This window comes from Cololabis saira, chromosome 8 (genome assembly GCF_033807715.1).
Source record: "Cololabis saira isolate AMF1-May2022 chromosome 8, fColSai1.1, whole genome shotgun sequence".
NCBI lineage: Eukaryota > Metazoa > Chordata > Actinopteri > Beloniformes > Belonidae > Cololabis > Cololabis saira.
Genome location: NC_084594.1, coordinates 19,226,715 through 19,248,504, shown reverse-complemented (window position 1 = coordinate 19,248,504; position 21,790 = coordinate 19,226,715). Strand labels below are relative to the sequence as shown.

General features: G+C 41.0%; 1 protein-coding gene across 2 annotated transcripts; it reads left to right on the top strand.

Annotated features, from left to right (window-relative positions):
• Positions 1-5,533: 5,533 nt before the first annotated feature.
• Positions 5,534-20,724, top strand: LOC133449336 (CMRF35-like molecule 1). 2 transcript variants are annotated; one of them, XM_061728479.1, is made up of 8 exons: positions 5,534-5,646; positions 5,801-5,992; positions 6,245-6,559; positions 6,641-6,952; positions 9,899-9,964; positions 13,515-13,601; positions 14,033-14,085; positions 19,789-20,724. In XM_061728479.1, exons 1-8 carry the CDS (start codon positions 5,610-5,612, stop codon positions 20,077-20,079), a joined length of 1,353 nt encoding a protein of 450 aa, XP_061584463.1. In that variant the 5' UTR covers positions 5,534-5,609; the 3' UTR covers positions 20,080-20,724. The 2 variants fall into 2 exon arrangements, with proteins under 2 accessions (XP_061584463.1, XP_061584464.1); XM_061728480.1 differs by lacking the exon at positions 9,899-9,964.
• The last annotated feature ends 1,066 nt before the right edge of the window (positions 20,725-21,790 follow it).

Sequence of the window (21,790 nt, the reverse complement as noted above, 5' to 3'; positions counted from 1 at the left end):
CTTAACATGACCACAAGATGGCAGTAATTGCAACACAGTTTTCATTTAAATTGTAGATCATTTTTTTAATAAAAAACGGCACCTTACTCTTAAAGAACATGTAGCCCTTGGGTGCTTGAATCCTTTCATTTCAGCAGGAGCGTTATTACTGTTGATGTTTTCCAAAGGTGTCAAACTCAAGTCCTCCACTGGTGTCCTGCACGTTTTACATGTTTCTCTGCTTCATGGTCCATGGAGAAGCACAAGGCTTCCTGCAAGCTGCGAAAATGGCCTACACACCCGAGGAGCAGGCAGAGGTGTATGATCCGTCGGTGTTATGAGAACAGCAATGTCCAACACACCCAAGTGACTGCATCATTAACCGAGTCGTGCAGACCTTGATGACATGCTGATGGCAACCATTCATTTGAATCAGGTGTGTTGATGCAATGAGACCGGAGTCCGACGCACATGGACTAGATTCATAGTTTGAGTTACATGCAGCCAGGATCACTTCCGTCATGTACAAACGTGTGCACCATGTTTTTTAACCTTGTCTCTGTTTGGAAAACCCCAATTAAAAACAGAAATCATCTGGATCTGGTTGGTTTTGTGTCCCAAGAACCAGAACCAAGCAAGGTGAGGCAGCGTTCAGTTATTCTGCTCCTCACCGGTGGAACAAACTTCCTGTAGACCTGAGGTCTGCTCCAACTGTAGATCCTTTAAATCAGGGTTAAAAACATTACTGTTTACTCAAGCGTACTCCTAAATTAAACTTACCTGCTGTATTCTACTGCCCTTATTTTTAACAGCTTGTGCTTTTTATTATTTTACTTCTTTTCTTATCATCTTATTCAATCGTATTTGTTATTTACTGTCTAATTATGTCTTGCCGCTTTTAATGTCAATGTAAAGCACTTTGAATTACCTTGTGTTGAATTGTGCTATATAAATAAATTTGCCTTGCCTTGCCTTGATTATAGTCCATCTTAGTAATAAATAAATACAGCCTCACACAAAATCTTTTCTTTTTAGATATTTTTATCCCCGATCTCTTTCCCCATTTTCATCACCCAGTGCTCTACCTAAGTAACAGTCCTGGGCATTGCTCCCTCTACCCGCCCAGGGAGGGCCCTACACTGAGCTCAGGTCTCCTCTTTATCCTGAGGAGTGAGCAGCCGCTTCTTTTCACCAGACAGGGTGAGGATTCTCTGGCCGGACGTAGCACGTGGAAGGATCACGTTATTCCGGCCGGATCCTCCCCACCCCATCTGTCCCCAGCTGGCCAGAGGGGGCATGTGTAGCCCAGGACTGTGTGCATGTTTTTGTGAGGGTAGCTCACATTTGCTACGGGGAACACGGGGAGATCATGCAAACTCCACACAGAAAGGCCCTTTCGCCAACCCCACCCAGGGTGTGGGCACTGAAGTCATGGGGGAACTAACACGCACTTCAGCGCCCACATCGTCCCCGGAGGGAATTGAACCCAGGACCTTCTTGCTGTGAGACGGCTGCACTACCTGCTGCTCCACCGTGCCCCTTTCAGACTAAACTTTTGAAAAAACATAAGATCGTGTGTGAAATATTATCCCTTTAGAGCCTAACATAGATAATAATACACATAATACCTATGATGGCATTAAAATATCCCCAATGTCCCCCAATGCAGTTTCTACGTGGTATGTTTGTATCATTACGAATAGATTGGGTAGTTTTATCTAAAGAAGATAATGCTCTGGAAGTTCTCTGCTCTTGAGAGTTAAATGCGTGTGTTAACACAAAGGCAAGAGGGAAAGACATAAGTAATGGTATCAGAGTAATCAATCCCCCCCAGGAGCAGACAGATTGACCCTTAGGTCAGATTGTGCAATGCTCAGAGAAACTTAGAAAAATAATAATGATTAAAAAAAAGGCTATATCTCAGTCGGGTATTCCTCCAGGGCCACTGAACTGCATGTTTTATATGTTTCTCTGGTTCACCAAAGCTGATTAAAAGGAATGGGTCATCATCAGCCTGATGAATTTGAATCAGGTGTGCTCGAGTGAGAGAATCAGCGCTGTGAAACGTATAAACCCAGCGCAGATATGTCTGCAGACTGATAATGTAATTAGCTTCCATTGCAAATATGTGGACCCGACACTGTCTCGTTTCACTTTTATGCATGCAGTTGTGCACCAGACATGTATGTGTCCAATAAAAAAGAGGGGTTGAAGTACATGTGACCTAGAGAGGAGCAGTCCTTTCAGGAAGCAAGGCTGGAGGGTGCACATTTCCTCTAATTAGAGTTAAATATCACTTTAAACATGTTTGAATTTGTAGTCATTTTAAATAACAAATGTGCATAAACATGTAAAGAAGCATTTTTAACAATTCAAAGACTTTTTAATTTGCTGATTGCTTTAATTTTCAGCGATTACTTCCACCTTCACCGGAGTCACCAAACTGTGACTCTGGTGAAGGCGGAAGTAATCGTTGAAACATGTCAGGTATTTAAAAAACCTAAATATTCTTGTCCGACACAAAGAATCAGGAAATTAAATTGTAAAGCCATGGACAAAATTAACTTTATTAAATCAATTAAAAGACTTGTTTTGTCGTGGTTTGTATACTAACTTGGGTTCTGTCACACCGTGTTGGGGTCGTCTTTCCCTGGACCTTTTTCGTCTTGTCATTTCCTGTTTTATTTTGAAAGAAGTAACCCTCCTCTCGTTTCAGGCCACTTGCCTTTCCCCATGTGTCACCGGTCTAATTGCCCTCCCTGATTCCTGATTGTGTTCACCTGCTCCTCATTACCCTCATGTGTTCAAATAGTCTGCGTCTCCCCTGGTCTTGTGCCAGTGTGTCGTCTCCGTTCACGTGCGTACGCCCCGGCTGTCTCCATAGTATTCTTGAACACAGTTTTTTGCCACAGTTTCCATTTGTCTCCTCTCTGTAGAGTGATTTAGAGTTATATCTTAGCTGAACTTTCTTGTAAATTTTTGCATAACCTTTTTGTCACCTGCGTGTGGAGTGATTTTGAGATATATCTTAGTTGAACTTACTAGTGAATTTTAAAGAATAGGCTCCGGCAGACCCCTGTGACCCTGCAAAGGATAAAGCAGGTATAGATAATGGATGGATGGATGGATGGATGGAAGCATGTCTGGTTTATGTTTGTCAGATTAATTTGTTCTCTTATAAACCAATTGTTGCTAGACACACTATTACGGACCACCGTGCTTCCAAGAAATGTCTGAAATATTTCCCCGCCCCAACAAAGTAAAAAAAGTCATACCAGAGGGTTATGACTTGTGGCGTTCTTCTGCAGACTTCTGCAGAAGAACGCCACGACCACATGAAGCCGTCAAACGCAGTGAAAAAGGAAGAGAGGCACAGGAGAGCAGGCAGACTCTAGTGTGCCTTTTTTAGTCTGTTTTTGTTATGGTTTGGGTTTTCAGTTTCATTTGTTGTGTTTTACTTGGTCTAGTTTTAATCTTGTGTTTTGGGACCTACTTCCTGTTTTATTTTGAAAGTCTGGTTCCTTTTGGGACTATTAGACTTCCCTGGTTCCAATCTCCCCTGATTGTTTGCAGCTGTGTCTTGTCAGCCCTGTTTCTATAGACGAATCCGGCGAAACCCGGAAGTCGAGCGGGCCGCCATTACTGCGGTGGCGGCTCCGCTCCTCCGCTCCAGCCCATAGACATATATACGTATGGATCTATTACTCCGCTCCCTGCCAGGCTCTCTTAATGTATTTGTATCATCGGAAAACTCCTGTCCCGTCACGTGCATTTGTTTTGATAGTGAATGAAGACGGGACGGACTGTCAAAACCACTTTTCTGTTTCACCAAGTGAACAGACGGAACGCAAAAAAAAGATGTTAAACTGCTGGAAAGGAACTGGAATTAACCTGGATACCTTAAACAAGGAAGCCAGGGAGCGGTATATGGAGAAAATAATGATTATTAACGGTTTGAGCCATATGAAATCACTACTAGTGAGAGAGCTCCGATGAGGATTTACTGCCGCAGTTCTGCACAACCCACGTCTTACTACCTTGTTTAGTGTTTGACAGCTGCTTTGGTAGATGTTTGACTCGCCATGTGTTTCAATAAATTAGTATAATAGTACAACATACAGTACATCTTTTTTATTACTCTTACTTCTCTTTTCTTTTTTTTTATGCTGAAGAGGCTCCGAGACATGAGCAATATTTTTGTTTTCCTCGTGAGATTATTTTTTTCTTCTGCAGCTACAAATAGAGTTAATATTTTTTCCTCAACAAACTAGTTTTATCTGCAGATTGGGGTTATGTATGTATGTATTCTGTATCATCCGGAGCTGAGATAGTTCTGCCCTTCAATTAGAGACCTGTAATTGCGTTTTTTTCGTCATTGGACGCCAGGCGATCAATAAAATATTATTGGATACCTAAAATTAAACAAAACATACACAGGTAATATTTAATTGTGCAGACATGCCTCGTAAGGAGAGGAGGTGGAGAGAGCTATATTACAGTGTTTAATCATACACTCCCTTATCTCCCTATTCCTCTATTCTTTCCTGCTTATCGCTCAAACAAATCATTATTTATAAATTAACATCAGCATTAATTTAAGATACCTTCATTATTTATGGAAGGCCACTGTCTAACATCATCAATCCAGCTATAATGATGCTGTAGAGCGTCAGGTTACAATAACAGCGCTGCGGTGGCAGATGACACCTGCCACCGCAGCAATGGCGCCGCCGCAAGATGGCGGCGCACACAAACCGGTCGCCGGATTCGTCTATATGTTGTCCTGTTCTTTCCTTCCTCCCTGGAGGGCCGTCTGTGGGTTTTCCCTGGTTCTGTGGGGCCACCAACTATGTGCTTTTGCATGTGCTCTGCTCGGCCTGAGCTTTTTGCTCTGTATTTTGGGTTCTGTTTGTGAAGCCTTTTTATGATTAAAGGACTTTTGTTTGTACTCCTGGCATCTCCACCTCCTGCGTTTGGGTACGACAACCAAATAATGGCAGAACGTTATGTTGTTGAGCCCTGAGACTGTATTTGCATTTGTCTTATACTATTACAAAAAAATATCAAATTAAAAATGTTGCTAACTTCCACATGCAAAGGATGAGCTGGGATTCTGATATCCTGATGTTTTATAGCTTCAATCTTTGTCTGAAAGGCTTTAAAGCCAGTTAAGATAAACGCACTGTAAGAGAAATCTTAAATCTATAGCATGTATGTCATAAAATGCTCCTGGTTTCGTTAAAATTATCCATTAAGTGTAATAAATATTGTTTGAATTCAAACATAAGTTTGACTATCCTGTACTGCCGATGATGGAGAAAAAGTAAAAGTAAACTCAGAATAAATATTATTCAGTTGTGTTGTTTCGGGAGAACAGAGATTATCAACTTCCCTTTGTACGTTTCTTTCATGATAGATGCACCAACGAACGGTGTCTTTCGGAGGAAACGCTTCACCACGGTTCAGAATAAAGAAAAAGTGAGAGAGAAGTGGGGGGGTGTGTCTAGTTTACCTAAAATACAACCCCAGGAAACGCTTCAGTGCACACAAGAGCTTAACTAAACACTGAAAAGAGGAACTGACATGACTGCCCGTAGCTGAGTTTTACTGGAGAATCTAGAACCAGCGACATGAAGGGATGTTTTCTAACCGTCTTCTGTCTGATGGGTAAAAACATATCTGCTGTTTCATCACTGATATTAGAGGCTGTCGGCTGTTGTCACGTCGCTTGGCTGAAATGAATGAGTTAACCTACTTATCTACCTCTGAGGTCGTTGGTCTGACTGACTTGATGTGAATGTTTGTTCTCTGTTCTCTGCAGGTTTTGCCATAGGTTGTAAAGCGAAGCCCTGCGGCAAAGAATGGGTTTCATTGAACTGTAACACACATAGAAGTAAAAAAATAACTACATGTGGTGATGAGAAAGAACTGAAAAACAAGCTCCAGGTGATCATCAAACATGAACGAGGGCCTAATGCAGCATCTGCTTCGGATCAACTACAGTTTAGAGTTGGTAAGGGGTTCTATTTAAAGTTTATATTTCTTTTGCACCATAACTAAGAAATTATTTCACATAATTAGAATAACCTCAATTTAATATATTAATTGCATTCATAAAATTTGCAATATAAGTTTTCCTACGTAGTAAACGTTCTAATTGAAATGATTAATCCATTTGAAAACATGTCAAAGTAAATATTAAAGAGGGAAAAACGTTCAGATACAACTGATGTCTTTAAATTAATATTTTCTTTTCTATTTGTAGATGAGAACTGCCCGAAGCAATTTAATCAAACTGCTTTCAGAGAAACTAGAATCACCATCGACTGCAGTTACCCAGACGAAGACAAGTCCAGCGTTAAGATTTTCTGCAAAGAAAATAATTCAATCTGTAAGAATATTCAATCAATAACATCTTCTAACAAGTCAGACGAGACATTTATTGTCTCAGAAACCAACAACGGCTTCAGTGTGTCCATCAGAAATGTTTCCTGGCGGCATGATGGTGTCTACTGGTGTGGAGGGACAGTAAAGACACATTACGGTGCACTCCTGAAGAAAATAAAGCTAGAGGTTAAAAGTGAGTAAATCTCATCTTCAAACTCTGAGGTTTCATCGTATATTCGGGAATAAATAAAACACAAATGTTTGTTTTCCACAGATTTAACTAACTTCAAACGATCACCAACTATTGGGCAGAACTTCACATTCTGGTGTAGGCCTAAATACAACGAGGATTTCTCCAAATCTACAAAATTCATCTGTAAAGGAGAAGATCCCTCCATATGTGAACGTCTTGTGAGCACCACAAACCCTGACAAGAACCAAAGGTTTCACATGAAGGAAGACAACAAAAGAAATATCACCGTAACAGTGAGAGAAGTGACTGCAGGCGACACTGGGATGTACTGGTGTGGAGCAGAAAGAGCTGACAAGCATCCAACGTTCTTCAACAGGTTCTTTATGAACGCAAGTGAGTCCTGCACTTTTATTCTGATGTCATGCGACTCTGATGGCTAATGTTAAAAGTGTAGTTTATTCTCAAAGTTTAGTTTTTTTTTTAGTTTAGTTTCAGGGATCAAAATTATATTTCAATCACTAAAGAAATTAAAAGAAATGGCGTCAAAGTGAAGAAACAAATATTTTTCAGACATAAATTGAACAAGTTAATAAGAAGTGGTTTGATACTGAAAGAACAGTAAGAGAGGAGGATTGTACTGTAGTGTTACCACATATATGAACTAATTATTATTAAAAAAAACTAAGATGTGTAAGTGGTGTTTCCTGCTCCGAACCGAACCAAACATGTCTCTACGCTTTACATGGACGAACAGAGGAAGTGGTTTGATATTGAAATGACAGTGAGACGTGATGGGAGACGAGATCACAGTGAGTCGTAATGATTTCATAAAGCAACACCACATTAAAAAGAAATGACTAACAATCTCCTCTAAATATGGATATTTGTACCAAGTCTTAACTCCCCCTTTAACTAAGACCCCCCCGGGCCTCATTTATAAAACTTGCTTGCGCACAAAACAGGGCTTGAAAGATGCGCAAGCCACCTTCTACGCAAAGGTTGGGATTTAAAAAGAAAAAACTAACCGAAAAATGTGCGTATCTCTACGCCAACCCTTACCCTCCCGTAGGAACATACTTAAGATATGGGGAACTGGCGACGCAGGCAGTGAGGTGGTGAAATGAAGCCAGATTCATGTCATACTCTTAATAATGTCATCACATATCAGACTTATAATATAATAGCGCTGATCGTGTCCCTCTGTGTGTGAAGCTCAGCATCAGTCAGGACTCTGGTCCTGCTGCAGCCGCTGTGCCAAGACACGCCGGGCACCTCCTCACACCCACCGCTTACAACCGTAGAGTGACTGAGGACAGAACAAATGAGGGGCTCCGTAGAGCGTTTAGGGGCTCTACGGAGCCCCTAAAGGGACACAGATTTTTTTTTTAATATATGAGTTTTATGCGCGTGTGAAACCTTTACGCGCGGGCGTAAGCCTAAATTATGGTTCCGCGTTAAAACGACGCAGAGCCTACGCCATAGGGTACGCGGCGACGCACAACTACGCCATAGGCTCTGCGTTGGTGACGCGGAACCATAAATCAGCCTTGAGCAGCACTGAGGGGAGGAAGGGGGGCGGGGCTGCCGTGCCATCTTCGCATCGCCTTCGCACAGGGTGTGTTGATGATTTGCAATTACAGGCTGAGCCTACCGTTAGTTTTTAAACTGTAAAAAGTGGGGGGGACAAAAACATGATTTTGAAAAGTGGGGGGGACATGTCCCCAGTGGAAATTGCGCCGTGGCACTCATGGCGTTTTGCGCAGCAATGGCGTGCTGCCACTCACTTGCTTTATTTTATACTATTTATATACTTTTTCTACTTTTACTGTGACCACCAAATAATGTCGTTTTCCTGTCCTCCAGCTCATCCACAACATCTCGATCACAGTCTCTGTGAAATTTAGTGGCACGGTGGCTCGACACGTCTCATTCATCCTGACGTCCAAACAGGCTGCAGGAAGCCACTGCGCATGCTCAGCAGGCTCATTCATAATTCTACTTTACATTGCCCATTTATGGTATGAAGTGGGCGTGTAGAGGGCGGGGTATGAGGCGAATTCACCTGCGCAACCTTCCAGCTGGACTGTGATTTATAAAGCGAACATTGCGTGCAAGTGTGCGTGCACACGGTTTTATAAATCCAGATTTTTTTTGCGCCCGCCATTTTCGGCTTTTGGGTTTACGTGCACTTTTAGTATGAATCCTACGCACTCTTTTATAAATGAGGCCCCTGATCTTTTTCTGCGTGCATGTCTGAGGTGTAAACCTGATTCAGATTTCCTCCAGATGTGACGGATTGAACAGCAGCCAACGACAGTTGGGTTCATGCAGTCCCCTAGTTTCACTCACACCTCTGCAGCGCAGTGACAGCTCCTAGTTCATGGTTCAGCAGTTGTTGTTGGTTCCTGTTTTCTCAACATGACCACAAATACGAGGCGCTGATCTAAAGTGTCACAGATGAGACAGGAAGCAGCAAACATGAAAAATGTGTTTCTTTTCGCCCGTTCTTTCCATTGTGATGCATTCGTGATGCATTCTCAATCAAGTTTTTGTAATTATAAGTGTTTTGGTTTGAAAGATTGAACTGTGTCATACCTATTTAATGTTTATTTGTTTCCTGGGTCATGGAGTTTTACCTCGATATGGAGTTTTATGCATACAAATAATGTACACCAAATAAAGGACGTAAAAGGAGGAGCAGGTCAATACAAACAGAATTATTCTCTACTGTTGCTCCGTTAGGCCTTTTTCTGGGTCTTACGTTACTCTGCACAAGCTTCACAGAGCTCCTGTAACATGTTTTACTGCCATTACGCATGACGACATGTGACTGATTTTATCTACGAGGTTAGATACGTTAATGCTATGCAGATGTTTCCACCTCATGTCCTCTCAGTTTGACTCCAGCGACCAACAATCAGACATTGGTGCCATCTGTCACGAACATGTGACAGTGGGCGTAGATGAAGAGCTATACATCCTGAGACCAAAACTGCCACTAAGACAATAACCAAGGGCACTACAAGGGTTTACTTATTTGAGCAACAACAAAGGAGATAAGTTTAAAGAAAAATTTGTCAATTCTCTGTGGATTTTAGCTTTAGAGCGTTTTTTTCCCCCCTGTATTCCTCTAAAAGTGCACATAAATGGCGTCCGTATTAATGGTGCCATCGGTGTAAACCGGAGTCAAGTTCTCTCGTCTGATTATGTCTGACCTGGCAATAAAGCTTTTCTGATTCTGATTCTGATAATTGCCTGTCTTCATTAAGCATATGAGACCATGTAATTTTTTTTTCATGCTTTTATATGCAACTATAAATCACATTTGCTTGGTTTCAGTTTCACCACCTCCCACACCCTCTGGTCCCCCACCCAAGACATCCACCGCAACTCCAGAGACTCACAGTAAGACAGTTCATTAAAAGTGAAAGAACCTGTTACATCTTCATCTTGAACCCCCTCCATCATAAAAGTGATAGTAATAATAATAATAATAATAATAATAATAATAATAATAATAATAATACACTGATGCCTCACAGTGAGAGAGTTCCTGGTTGGAATCCTGACCTTTCTGTGGGGCTTGCATCTTTTCCCTGTGGGTTTTTTCTGGGTACTTTGGTGTCCTCATTCAGACTGAAAAACATGTGTATATCAGGTTAATTGATGTTTCTAAATTGCCCGTAGGAGTGAGTGTGTGTGTTGTATATACAGTGTGTGATCCTTGATGGACTGGTAACCTGGATTATGTACCAACTAGAAGAATCTCTGTTTTGTCATGGAGATTTTTTTCCATTTCTGCCATGCAGTCAGAGAGAGGGGAGGGTGAAAGGTTGGAAGTGGGTTGTGCTGATGTATAGCTGGGGGTTATCTACGTAACAGTGGACATCAACTTTATAGGTGCAGATGATATTCCTGAGGGGAATAACGTAAACGATCATGAGGAAGGACCCCAGGATAGAGCCCTGGGGCACACCTGAAGTAACTGGGGAAGGCTGGGATGTGGAAGATTTAAGCTGAGTTAAATGGATATCCTGCTAGAGCCGTGATTCTCCACTGGGGGGTTGCAGAAAGGTTTTCAGGGGGTCTTTTGCCTCAGATAAAGATAAAGCTGCATATTAATTCTTCTCAGAACTACATCTCAGTTGTTACACTTTAGACAAAAACACCAGCTGAGTCTGTTAAAAGTGTCTTTTGCTGCTTCATTAAGTGACACAATGGTACAGTTGTTATACATAAGTGAGCACTCAGCTAAAGCTATATTTTTCAGTCTTGTTGGAACTACTTGTCAGTTGCTGCACTTCTTTATTTCATGTTTGTGCATGAAAACACTTTTAATTCTGATTCATTTCACATTAAAATTGCATCATCTTTTCATTTAAAAACATATGAGAACTTGAACATTTTCCTCGATTTGGTTGTGTCATCATTTTGGGTGCGAAGGTGGGTCCTGAATCCAGACAAACCGCTAGCTAGAGCATCACTTCTGTTTAGAAGTCAAGGGGCAAGAATGAAAAAAAGGAAAATGATAAATAAGAAAAATAAATCTTCTTGGATTTTATTTTGTATTTTTTTTCTAAATGTATCTAAAAATAGACAGAATTACTAATATACATTAGATCGATGCTATGTTGTTGTATTCATGCTCTTATGTAGTACAGCTACTTGCTTTCAGTTTCACCAACGGCATTCTCACCTCATGGTCCTGCACCCAAAACAACTAACACACATTATTATAGATATATTACTTAAAAAAAGGAAAACCTGAAACCACAATAGCATCAACTAAAATAAACTCTATGTGTTTAAAGAAATACACAAAAAGGAGGAAATGGAGAAAAGAGAGCAAGTAATCACAGAACATTTATAGGTTGATGCACAAACTATGATTAAGTTCATTCGGTGGGCTAGTTCCAGATTTTGTCAAGGTTTGCACTTTGGTTTTTAATTGAGCAGAAACTTCCCAAAATACAGTATATAAATCATTAATTATTTCAATCATTTAATTTAATAAGATTTTTTCCCGGGGTGGTATTAGTCGAGATTCTTGATTTCTAGTTCATGAGGATAGTTTTTCGTTTCATTAGAGCAAAAGATGAATGTAATGCAGCTGTATTGAGGCGCGGGGATAAAAGGGGAGGAAGGTGGAGAGATGCAGCTGTCCAGAAGTCGTTCCCAGAAATAATTGTTTTATTTGATCGGAGTGTTTAGTTTAGTTTATTGTTTTGCACAGTTTTTAAAAATATACAGGAAATATTAAATATAAATACTATAGGTGCAGGAAGAGGCAAAAAACCCAATGGGCTTATTTGAAGCCTCCACCAAAGATATTAAAATGTCATGTGTTATAAAGAACACAAGATTAAGATACAAAAACAAAAAGTATAACTACACAAAAGTGATGACAAACTAATAATGCAATATAAAAATAATAAAGAATAAAGACAAAAAAATTTAGGAGGATGAAGATCTGAGGATGGTCGAGTTGAATAAGAATGAACCTGTGAATTTAATTTAAAGTAAATGTTGAACTGTCCAGGAATATTCCCTTCACTTGAATTTAGCTTATAAATAAAAACGCATATCTGAAAAATATTGATATCATAAAAAGTAAGAATCTGGAGTTTGTGAAATAAAGGAGTAGATGAAGCGTGTGACTCTGATCGAGTTACAATCCTAACAAAACGTTTCTGTAGAACCAGAATTTTGTGAAGATTTGTAGGAAAAGTATTTGCCCAAACTATATTACAATATGAGAGATAAGGATAAATTAAACTATAATAAAGTGTAAGGAGACAACTCGTCGTGACAAGATGACTAACACGCCTTATAATGCCAATGGATTTATTGATTTTTTTGGTAACCCAATCAATTTGTTCTCTCCAACTCAAACTCTGATCAACAATAATACCCAGGAAGTGGAGTCAGGAGTGGATGCAGCACAGCTTCTGAACGCTCTCCTCTGTCAGATAACTGTTAGTTCTCTTTCATGCCAAGTCAATGTTTTTGCCTCGCTCATCTTTTAATCTCTAGACATCCTGCTAAAGCAGAACTTTGATTTTGTATAAGAAGTTTGGTGTTTCTCATGTCTGCTTCCTGCTGTAGATTACATTTGGGTCTTTCACCCGACGCACCAACAACATACTCAGTTTGTGAGATCTATTTCCTTCTCACTAGTTGTTGCTACCTGCAACTAAAAGTTTGTAAATTATGTTGTAATGCCATTAATTACTCAAACTGACCGGTCAACTTAAAAAAAAAAAGAGAGAGATTTGAAAATAGTTTAGGTTCATTTGTTTATCACTTTTTGATTTGCAGTAATTAATATAAACACGGCATATTTTTCAACCAGATTTTGATAGATGAATGGACAGATAGTTAATTAGAGATAGATAATAGATGTACAGACTTGCATATCTTCAGCAGCGAACGGCCAAATAATGAACGTTAGCATTTTAACAAAAGGTGCTTACAAGTATGTATGGATGGTAATTTCAATTTCAGAGGTTTGTTTTCTTTGTATTCATCTTTTTTATAATTAAACTTTCAGTTAAACTACACATGATCAATCTTTGTTGACTTTTTATGTGTCTCATTGCTAGATAGCTAAAATAATAGCAAGTTATCAAACCTGCCTGTGACCGGTCTTACCACTGCTGACAAAACTCACTTTTCCTTCTGCAGCTTTGCAAACTTTTCTAACTGTGTGACAAAAAAACCATTGCATGTTATTAAAAAAAAAAAGGCATGCGTTTTAGTGTTTTATTTATATATTTCTTTTAACAGGCTGCTAGGGTGGTGTGAAAGTCTAGCCACAAGAGTTGCTAAGCTGGCATCATTGTTGCTTCTCATTATTTTGGTAAAACTGAAATTGTCAACACAGTTGTACAAGACGATATCACATTGGCTGTGCTTTAAATGCTGAATATTTCCGGCGCCGTGGTGTTTCTTGCAGGTGACCTGGGGGCTGTGAAGCTTATAATTGTTGGTGCACTTGTGCTGATTCTGCTGCTGCTGACGGCATTTGTCGTGATCTACAAACGTAAGTGCAAATGTCACGTGTTTGTACAACGTGACACGAGAGACACATGTACGCGAGCACCATTTGCTCAGAAAACCACAGCAGCCACACGTTAACAGATAAAATAAGAGCCGTGATAGATATTGTGTATGGTAGTAGCAGTTATGAGACGCGACTGTTTTTGTTTTTTATTGTTTTGTTTTAGAGTCTGAAAGGAAACAACCGTTATCAATTCATCAAAAAGTACTTTCAAGTAAAGCATACAGAAAAATTGTGTTTTTACTTGCATATATATATATATATATATATATATATATACCGGTGTATGTATATATACTGTGTGTATATATATATATATATATATATATATATATATATATATATATATATATATATTTCCTGACAGAGGACAAAACACCTTTCTTGTTCTTTCTTTTTTTGTGTCCATCCAGGATCCACACTTCTAAAGGCAGGAGCCAGAGAGTCAGAGCAGCATCCCAAAGAGGTTGGTGTAAATCCAAATAGTCATGTCAAGTACGTCTCTTATGTACAGTAGGGCAAAAAAGTATTTAGTCAGCCACCAATTGTGCAAGTTCTCCAACTTAAAAAGATGAGAGAGGCCTGTAATTTTCATCACAGGTACACTTCAACTACAACAACAATAATCCAGGAGTATTTGGTCACCTACAAACCATACCTACAGAGTAGGTATGGTGTTCTTTGGATGCAACTCAGCTTTCTTTCTCCTCCAAACACAACAAGTTGTGTTTCTACCAAAAAGTTCTCTTTTGGTTTCATCTAACCATATAACATTCTCTCAATCCTCTTCTGCATCATCCAAATGCTCTCTAGCAAACTTCAGAGGGGCCTGGACATGTACTGGCTTCAGCAGGGGGACACGTCTGGCACTGCAGGATCTGAGTCCCTGGCGGCGTAGTGTGTTACTGATGGTACCTTTGTTACTTTGGTCCCAGCTCTCTGCAGGTCATTCGCTAGGTTCCCCCCGTGTGGTTCTGGGAGTTTTACTCACCGTTCTTGATCATTTTTACCCCACGGGGTGAGATCTTGCGTGGAGCCCCAGATCCAGGGAGATTATCAGTGGTCTTGTATGTCTTCCATTTTTCAATAATTGTTCCCACAGTTGATTTCTTCACACCAAGCTGCTTATCTATTGCAGATTCAGGCCCTGTTTACACGGAGCAAAAACAGTGGCGTTTTCATGCGTTTTGGCCGTTCGTTTACACGAAAACGAAGCTCAAAGTCACCAAAAACGATCATTTCTGAAAACTCCGGCCAAAGTGGATATTTTCAAAAACTCAGTTTTCACGTTTACTTGTAAACGGAGGGAAACGGAGATTTAGGCTTCAGAACGTCACATTATGCCACAGAAACATCACCAGCATCATTTGTGCGACCTGTGTTTACAATTTGTTTGGCCACCGTCAATATTTTCTTGTATTTTACCTGTTTTATATTCTAAAGTCAAACTTAAGTAACTCCACTTCTCTGTCACTCCAAACAAAAGACTCTTGTTCCGTCTTGGAAGTAACTGGCAGTCAAGGCTGATTTATGGTTCCGCGTTACACCAACGCAGAGCCTACGGCGTAGGGTACGCGGCGACGCGCACCATACGTAGGCTACGCCGTCGATTTAACGCGGACCATATTATTCAGGCTTCACACGTGTCATTTGTTTACGTTTTTTTTTCCAGGATTCCAATTCTCGTTACACTGCCCCCTGCAGGTTTGGCTGCTCATAGCACCTTAACAGCGGATTTATCCGGGTTCGTGTAAACGAGGATATTTTTCAAAACGTAGAGGGGGAAATATCCGTTTTTGTAAATACCCGGCTATGTGTAAACGTGGCCTCAGTCTTCTCAGCCTGGTGCAGGTCTACAATTTTGTTTCTCAGGTCCTTTGACAGCTCTTTGGTCTTGGCCTTAGTGGAGTTTGCAGTGTGACTGTTTGAGGTTGTGGACAGGTGTCTTTTATACTGATAACCAGTTAAAACAGGTGCCATTAATACAGGTAACGAGTGGAGGACAGAGGAGCCTCTTAAAGAAGAAGTTAAAGGTCTGTGAAAGCCAGAAATCTTTCTTCTTTGTAGGTGACCAAATATTCATTTTACAGAGGAATTTACCAATTAATCCAGTAAAAATCCTACAATGTGATTTCCTGGATTTTTTTCCCCCCAATCCGTCTCTCATAGTTGAAGTGCACCTATGATGAAAATTACAGGCCTCTCTCATCTTTTTAAGTGAGAGAACTTGCACAATTGGTGGCTGACTAAATACTTTTTTGCCCCACTGTATCAGGTTTTATGTATAAGGGGACAATAAAATAAATAGATACATAAAATAGTAGAAATATTAATAATAAAACCATTTACTCAGTTTGTAGGACCCCCTTTATTTTTATATGACGTTATCAGTGTTTTGCACTGTTGATGGGAGGTTGCTGCATGCTCGTCTCCACAAGCCTGCCTCAGATCATCCAGCTCTTGGGGATTTTGTTGATAAATAGCTCTGGAAACTTCAGCCGGAGGTCTGGGCTTGAACCGGGCCCGTTTTGCCCCGGCTTGTGAGGGAAAGGACGTGTCACACAAACCAGATGTAGCTGGTAAAATGCCGAGTTATTAAATCTCAGAGCGGTTTAGAAGTCGGGTATACACCAATGACACAACATAATAAACACAACCTCTCCAAAGTGAGGAGTTGAAACGAAAGAAGAGAAAACAACGTCTGGTAGGACTTTAAACTGGAGCGGAGCACAGAGACTTCTAAGAAAAGAAAGAACACAAACTCAACCACCGACTGACCACAGTTAATTTACAATGAGCTCAGTATACACAAGAGCTGCACAAGAGCTACACAAGAGCTACACAAGCGCTACACATGTCACATGGAGGGAGCAGCAGAACAAACGGCGAGCTGGAAAGTCAGCGACGTCCACATCAGGACGGCAAGGTTTGTAAATCTTGGTCCCATCTGTACCTGAGGTCATGAAAGAAAAGCCAATCCCCGGGACGGGATCATGCAGCACAATCTGCTCATCTGCTACAGTGTATATAATGGCACTTTTCCACTAGCACCTACTTGGCTCTACTCATCTCATCTCAGCTCGGCTCGACTCAACTCGGCCTGGTTTCTTTTCCATAACAATTCAGCACCTGGAGCAGAAGTAGGCGGGTTGGAGCGAAGCGTCTGACTCCAAACCACCCGACCAATCGGTGGCGTGTAGTGTGATGATGTCAGATACAGCCCGACTCTGCCGCTTAGAACCTCGGCAGAGTAGTTACAGAAAAAGTATCTACTCGGCACGGTTAGACCCCTAGTGGGAAAGCACCAAACTGAGTCAAGGCGAGTCGAGTCGGGATGAGTAGGTACTAGTGGAAAAGTCCCATAACCGACATGAAGGTAGCTTTGGGTAAACACAAGGGGGGCGGTGGAGGCTCGGGGCTCTTTTTTGGGATAATTGTCTTGAAATGTTTGTTTCATGACCCCAGTGTTTGACTCGAGGACACGCTGACGTGCAGAGGAGCTACCCAGGATGCTGATGGCCTGAGGGTGGAAAACCAAATCCAAATCATTACCCCTCCACCGCCGTGTTTTACAGTTTACATGAGGTTTTTGTCGGCCTGAAGGTGTTTCTGCTGATATTCTGTATTTGATTTTCACAGCGCTTGGCCCGAGGGTACGTTGGTAGTGATCCTTATTCTTGACTAGTGAAAAACATTAGGGATCTTTTCTTTTTTCTTTTGACACACTCAAGTCAGGTAATGAATACGTTGCATCTTCACAGCACTTTCAAGGGACAGCCAGGTGTGACCGAGTCTACCTCCCGGCTGTCCCGTAGAAAGTGCCGTCGCTTCTGGTACACAGAATCTCTAACCCGCGGCCCATGGTGACAGGGTGCATGCATACATGCATGCATTCATGCATGCATGCAACAGCCAATCCAAACAGATTCAAATGAGAAGGACCACTCCACCGGGCATTTCTTTGACTACAGGCTTCCCGCAGACTGACAGAGAGAGAGGGATTGAGAGGCAGGAAGATGCTGCAGCAACATTTCAGCCCTTCAGACAGGAATACTTATGCATTCATCCTGAAGGAATCATGCACTTCAGTTGCTACCAATATCAATTCCAAGAGAGAGGCTTTTGTGGCTGGCCAGAGACATTCAAGTTTCAACGTGTCTTCAAGCACCTGCTCTGGTGGAGAATGAGTTTATCTGAAGGTTTGAGACTGCATGAAAATCACGCGACAAACTGCTAGTTTAAAGATTATTTCTTACCATACCACAACTGTGTAGACCACCTGTCATTGTGTGAGGTAGGGACTGCTCGTGGTGTTTTATTTTCTTGTCATCGTTTCTGGTGTCATTGAGTGACACGGCTGTGGGTCAGAGCGGCTAGAACGATGCAGGTGTTTTTTCACCACATGAATCAAGCCTATCTTCATTTCTGCGGTTCAATGACCACAGGACGTGCAGTGTGTTCACACACGCGGCTTTGTGTGGGGATGACAGCTCAGTTTCACGCACATGAAGAAATACTCTAGTTTTGTTGCCTTTATATCTGTTCTTCTTCCTTTCCACTAAAGCCCACGCACACACCCATATATATATATATATATATATATATATATGTGTGTGTGTGTGTATGTGTATTTATATGTGGGTGTGTGTTCATTCATTTACTATTAAAGGAAATCAGCAATGGTATCAACATTACAACTGTATTTTCTACGTATACGTACGTAGTCGTCACACACAACAAACAGGTTTCCACCACGTGATTGTGATCTAATTAGTTATTGATATAAATGATATGAATTACTTAGTTAAAATATGACTATGACATAAAAACCAATACGAGGGTATAGAGTATATTAACAATAGCAGCTTTTATGATGCCACCTTGTGGAATAAGGGGATCATTACAGCAAATAACTTACTCTCTTTTTTTTTCTATCATACCTGCTGCTGGAAAACTGACAATTGCACGATTTCCTTTACAGAAACATTTTTGATGTCTAAATTTGGTCCCGGGGGGACCTGTTGTCTCAATTTTCCTCATTACGATGCCCAATGAAGCACCTCCCCCTGACCCTTGACCCCATCATTAACCCCTCGGGAGCAGGAGGTCACACCGTGGAAGACAGTGGAGCTCCACTCTCTACACCAGGGGTGTCCAAAGTCGAGGGCCGGTGTCCTGCAGGTTTTAGATGTTTCCCTGTTTCTGCACACCGTGATGAATGTAGCTGTGTCACTAACAGAGCTGTCCAGACCTTGATGGCAAGGTGGTGACGACCGTTAATTTGAATCAGGTGTGTTGATGCAGGGAGAGACATCTAAAACATGCAGGACACTGGCCCTCGAGGACCGACTTTGGACACCCCTGCTCTACACGGTCTGCAGCTCGGTGCTCTTGGACCTCCCAGAACCCACAGAGATTGCGTTAAAGTGCCTGAGACGTGAAAAGAAACTGAAAACACGAGAGTCTGTGGGAGAGATCTCTGTTTAACCTGCTTGAAAAAGCTCCAGAAGGGGCCACCGGTGGCACGGCTTTGTGCTGACTGGACAATAACCCAGAGAGGTAGCTCAAACTGTCAACCAGTGAAGATGACTGAAACCAAAGTGTTTGAATGAATGAATGAATGAATGAATGAATGAACAAACAAACGTTTTTCCTAGTGGTGGTGCGTAGCCTTATGAACAAACTACCTCTGGTTCAGTTTCTAACTCTTAGTTCAGAAGATAAGAGAATCTTTAGTGTTGATTATTAATACAAAATACTTGTGCAAAAAATATGACTTTTTTTGCTATTTTTCTTATTTGTGTTGCATTTACTGGATATGGAGGTCGTTGTTGAGATTCAGTCCTCTTTTTACATCTGGTTGATGTTATTGTTTATAAACTAAAGCTACGTTTAACACTGATTTTGCTGTTTTTTATCAATTACCAATATTTAAGTGGTGCCTTAATTCAATCCTAATTCGTCATCCTGTTCCTAATAACTGAACAATCCTAATATGTAAAACTCAAGGGTGAGCTCTACATCCTTTAAGAGATGACTGCAGGATGTGTGTTAAACGGTTTTACCGAGAAATAAAACATTTAGTCATTTTATATATCAAAATGTCATAATGAACAGAATTGTTATGGATGCAAACTTTTAAATAGTGTTTTTCATTTTTCCCTGAAAGGATTATCTCTATGAAGAGATACGGGGGGGGGCCCGGACACCAGAATCGGTGACGACTATTTACGCCACTGCCGGCCGTCCCAGAGACAACCCGGCCGCGCTGCATTACGCTACCATCAACTTTACCGGCGGCCCAGATGATAGTGCTGCCGGAGCGTCGGTGGTGCTCAAACCCAGCTCCTCTGCATGTGTTTACTCTGCTCTGAGCTGCAGCTCCGCGGCTGTCAATCAGCCATCTGCAGCAGCAGGAGAATGTCTGTACGCATCAGTCAGGAAGCCCCAGCGGATGTGAGGAGAGGTCAGCTCTGTCAGGAATCCACGCTTCAGTCAGAAAACGACACAAATGTTGGGGTGTCTCTTATACAGGGGAAGGTGTCAGTCATCGATTTTATTTTGTTTTGTTGCCTGTTTGATTAAAAAAAGCATGACTGCTGTTACCCAACAGATGTTTCCACAGATGAAAGCACCTTCATAGTTTAACCCCGCAGGACGGCTGTTTTATTCCCACTGTTGAAAGTTCACAAATGTTTCACGGTGCTGGGATCTCATCAGGGACTTGTACAGTTTTTATACGGTTGATGTAAATAATTCCTGCATTCTTTAAAAAATGAGATGAATCTCTACACCAAGGCGTATGATGGAAGGATTTGGCACCGACGCTCGCTGCTCCACCTTTGGAGACCAAAAACGGATGTCTCTCCCTAACGATGTTTTGGATTTGTGTCCATACTTGAACAGAAGCGGATCAACGATGATGACTTTTTTTTTGCTCTACTGAGTCAAAAAGACTTTATATTTGGCAATGTTTTATTGTCACTCTGAACCTTTGGTAACTGGTGGAACTCATCATGAGGATGGATGAAAATAAATAACTTTGTAAAATTGTCTTGCCTCATTTAATGTTGCTACTTAGTGCTTTTTTCTGTTTAAAATCTAATTACATTTCCTTCTTATTCATATGTATATGTATATGTGTGTATGAAATTAAAATAAACTGCATAAAAACTGAGCTCATGCACACTCACAAGCAAGTTATTTACAAATTCAACCTAAGATGGAAAGATGAGGAGCACACAGTTAATCAGTCAGTCTGTGACCAGTTAATCAGATTAAAAGCATGTCTAAAAGGCAGAAAGACTGATGGCTCAAAACCTCTTTGATACAGTATCATATAAATGTTTGAGGTCTTGAAGACGAGTTAACGGTGTCCCTGGAGGGAAGCATCACACTCCTGTGTTATTTGAAATAAAACAGAGGAAGCGGGTGGTAGGTGAGTAAAAGATATTTCCAGGAAACGCATAATTGTAGCTCACAAGTGACCAACAACTGAACGGAGGAAACCAAAAACACTTCCACTTTCTAACAGACGACTTCAGCATCTCAAAGCCATGAAATGAATGGCTGTTCTCTGCTCGTCTTTTGGCTGATAACAGGTGAGAACATTTATAAAGAGTGTCTGATGTTTAATGAATGAACTCAGACGTTTACCTTCAGTTTTTCTGTGGTTGTTTCTCTGTCTGCTTTGATATGAACACACTTGTGTTTTCTGCAGGTTCTGTGGTTCTGTGGGAAGTGGAGTCATGCAGCGAAGAAGGGGTTGATTTCATCTGCAACTATAAAACGAACAGGCAATATCTGAGGCCTGACGTCATTAATCTAAAAGATAAAACAAATAAAGACACCCTCAAGGTGATCATCAAGTATGATGATGGTGATAAAGGTTCTGATCCAACAAGGGCTAACAGCGAAGATGACCCATCGCCTGGTACAGAGGAGCTAGAATTCGGAGTTGGTAAGAAGCACTTTTATGATCATGTTACAGCACAACTATCCCCAGCTGAAGTAAAAGACGTTTTTCCTGTTTCTGCTACATTCATAGTTTTATTTAATCATGTATATCATAATCACAAATAACTTCCACCGCACAACTTTTAGATGTGCAATCATGACGTCAGTGGATTATTGTGCTGTTCAAAATGTAAGACTTGATGTTGTGTGTTTGA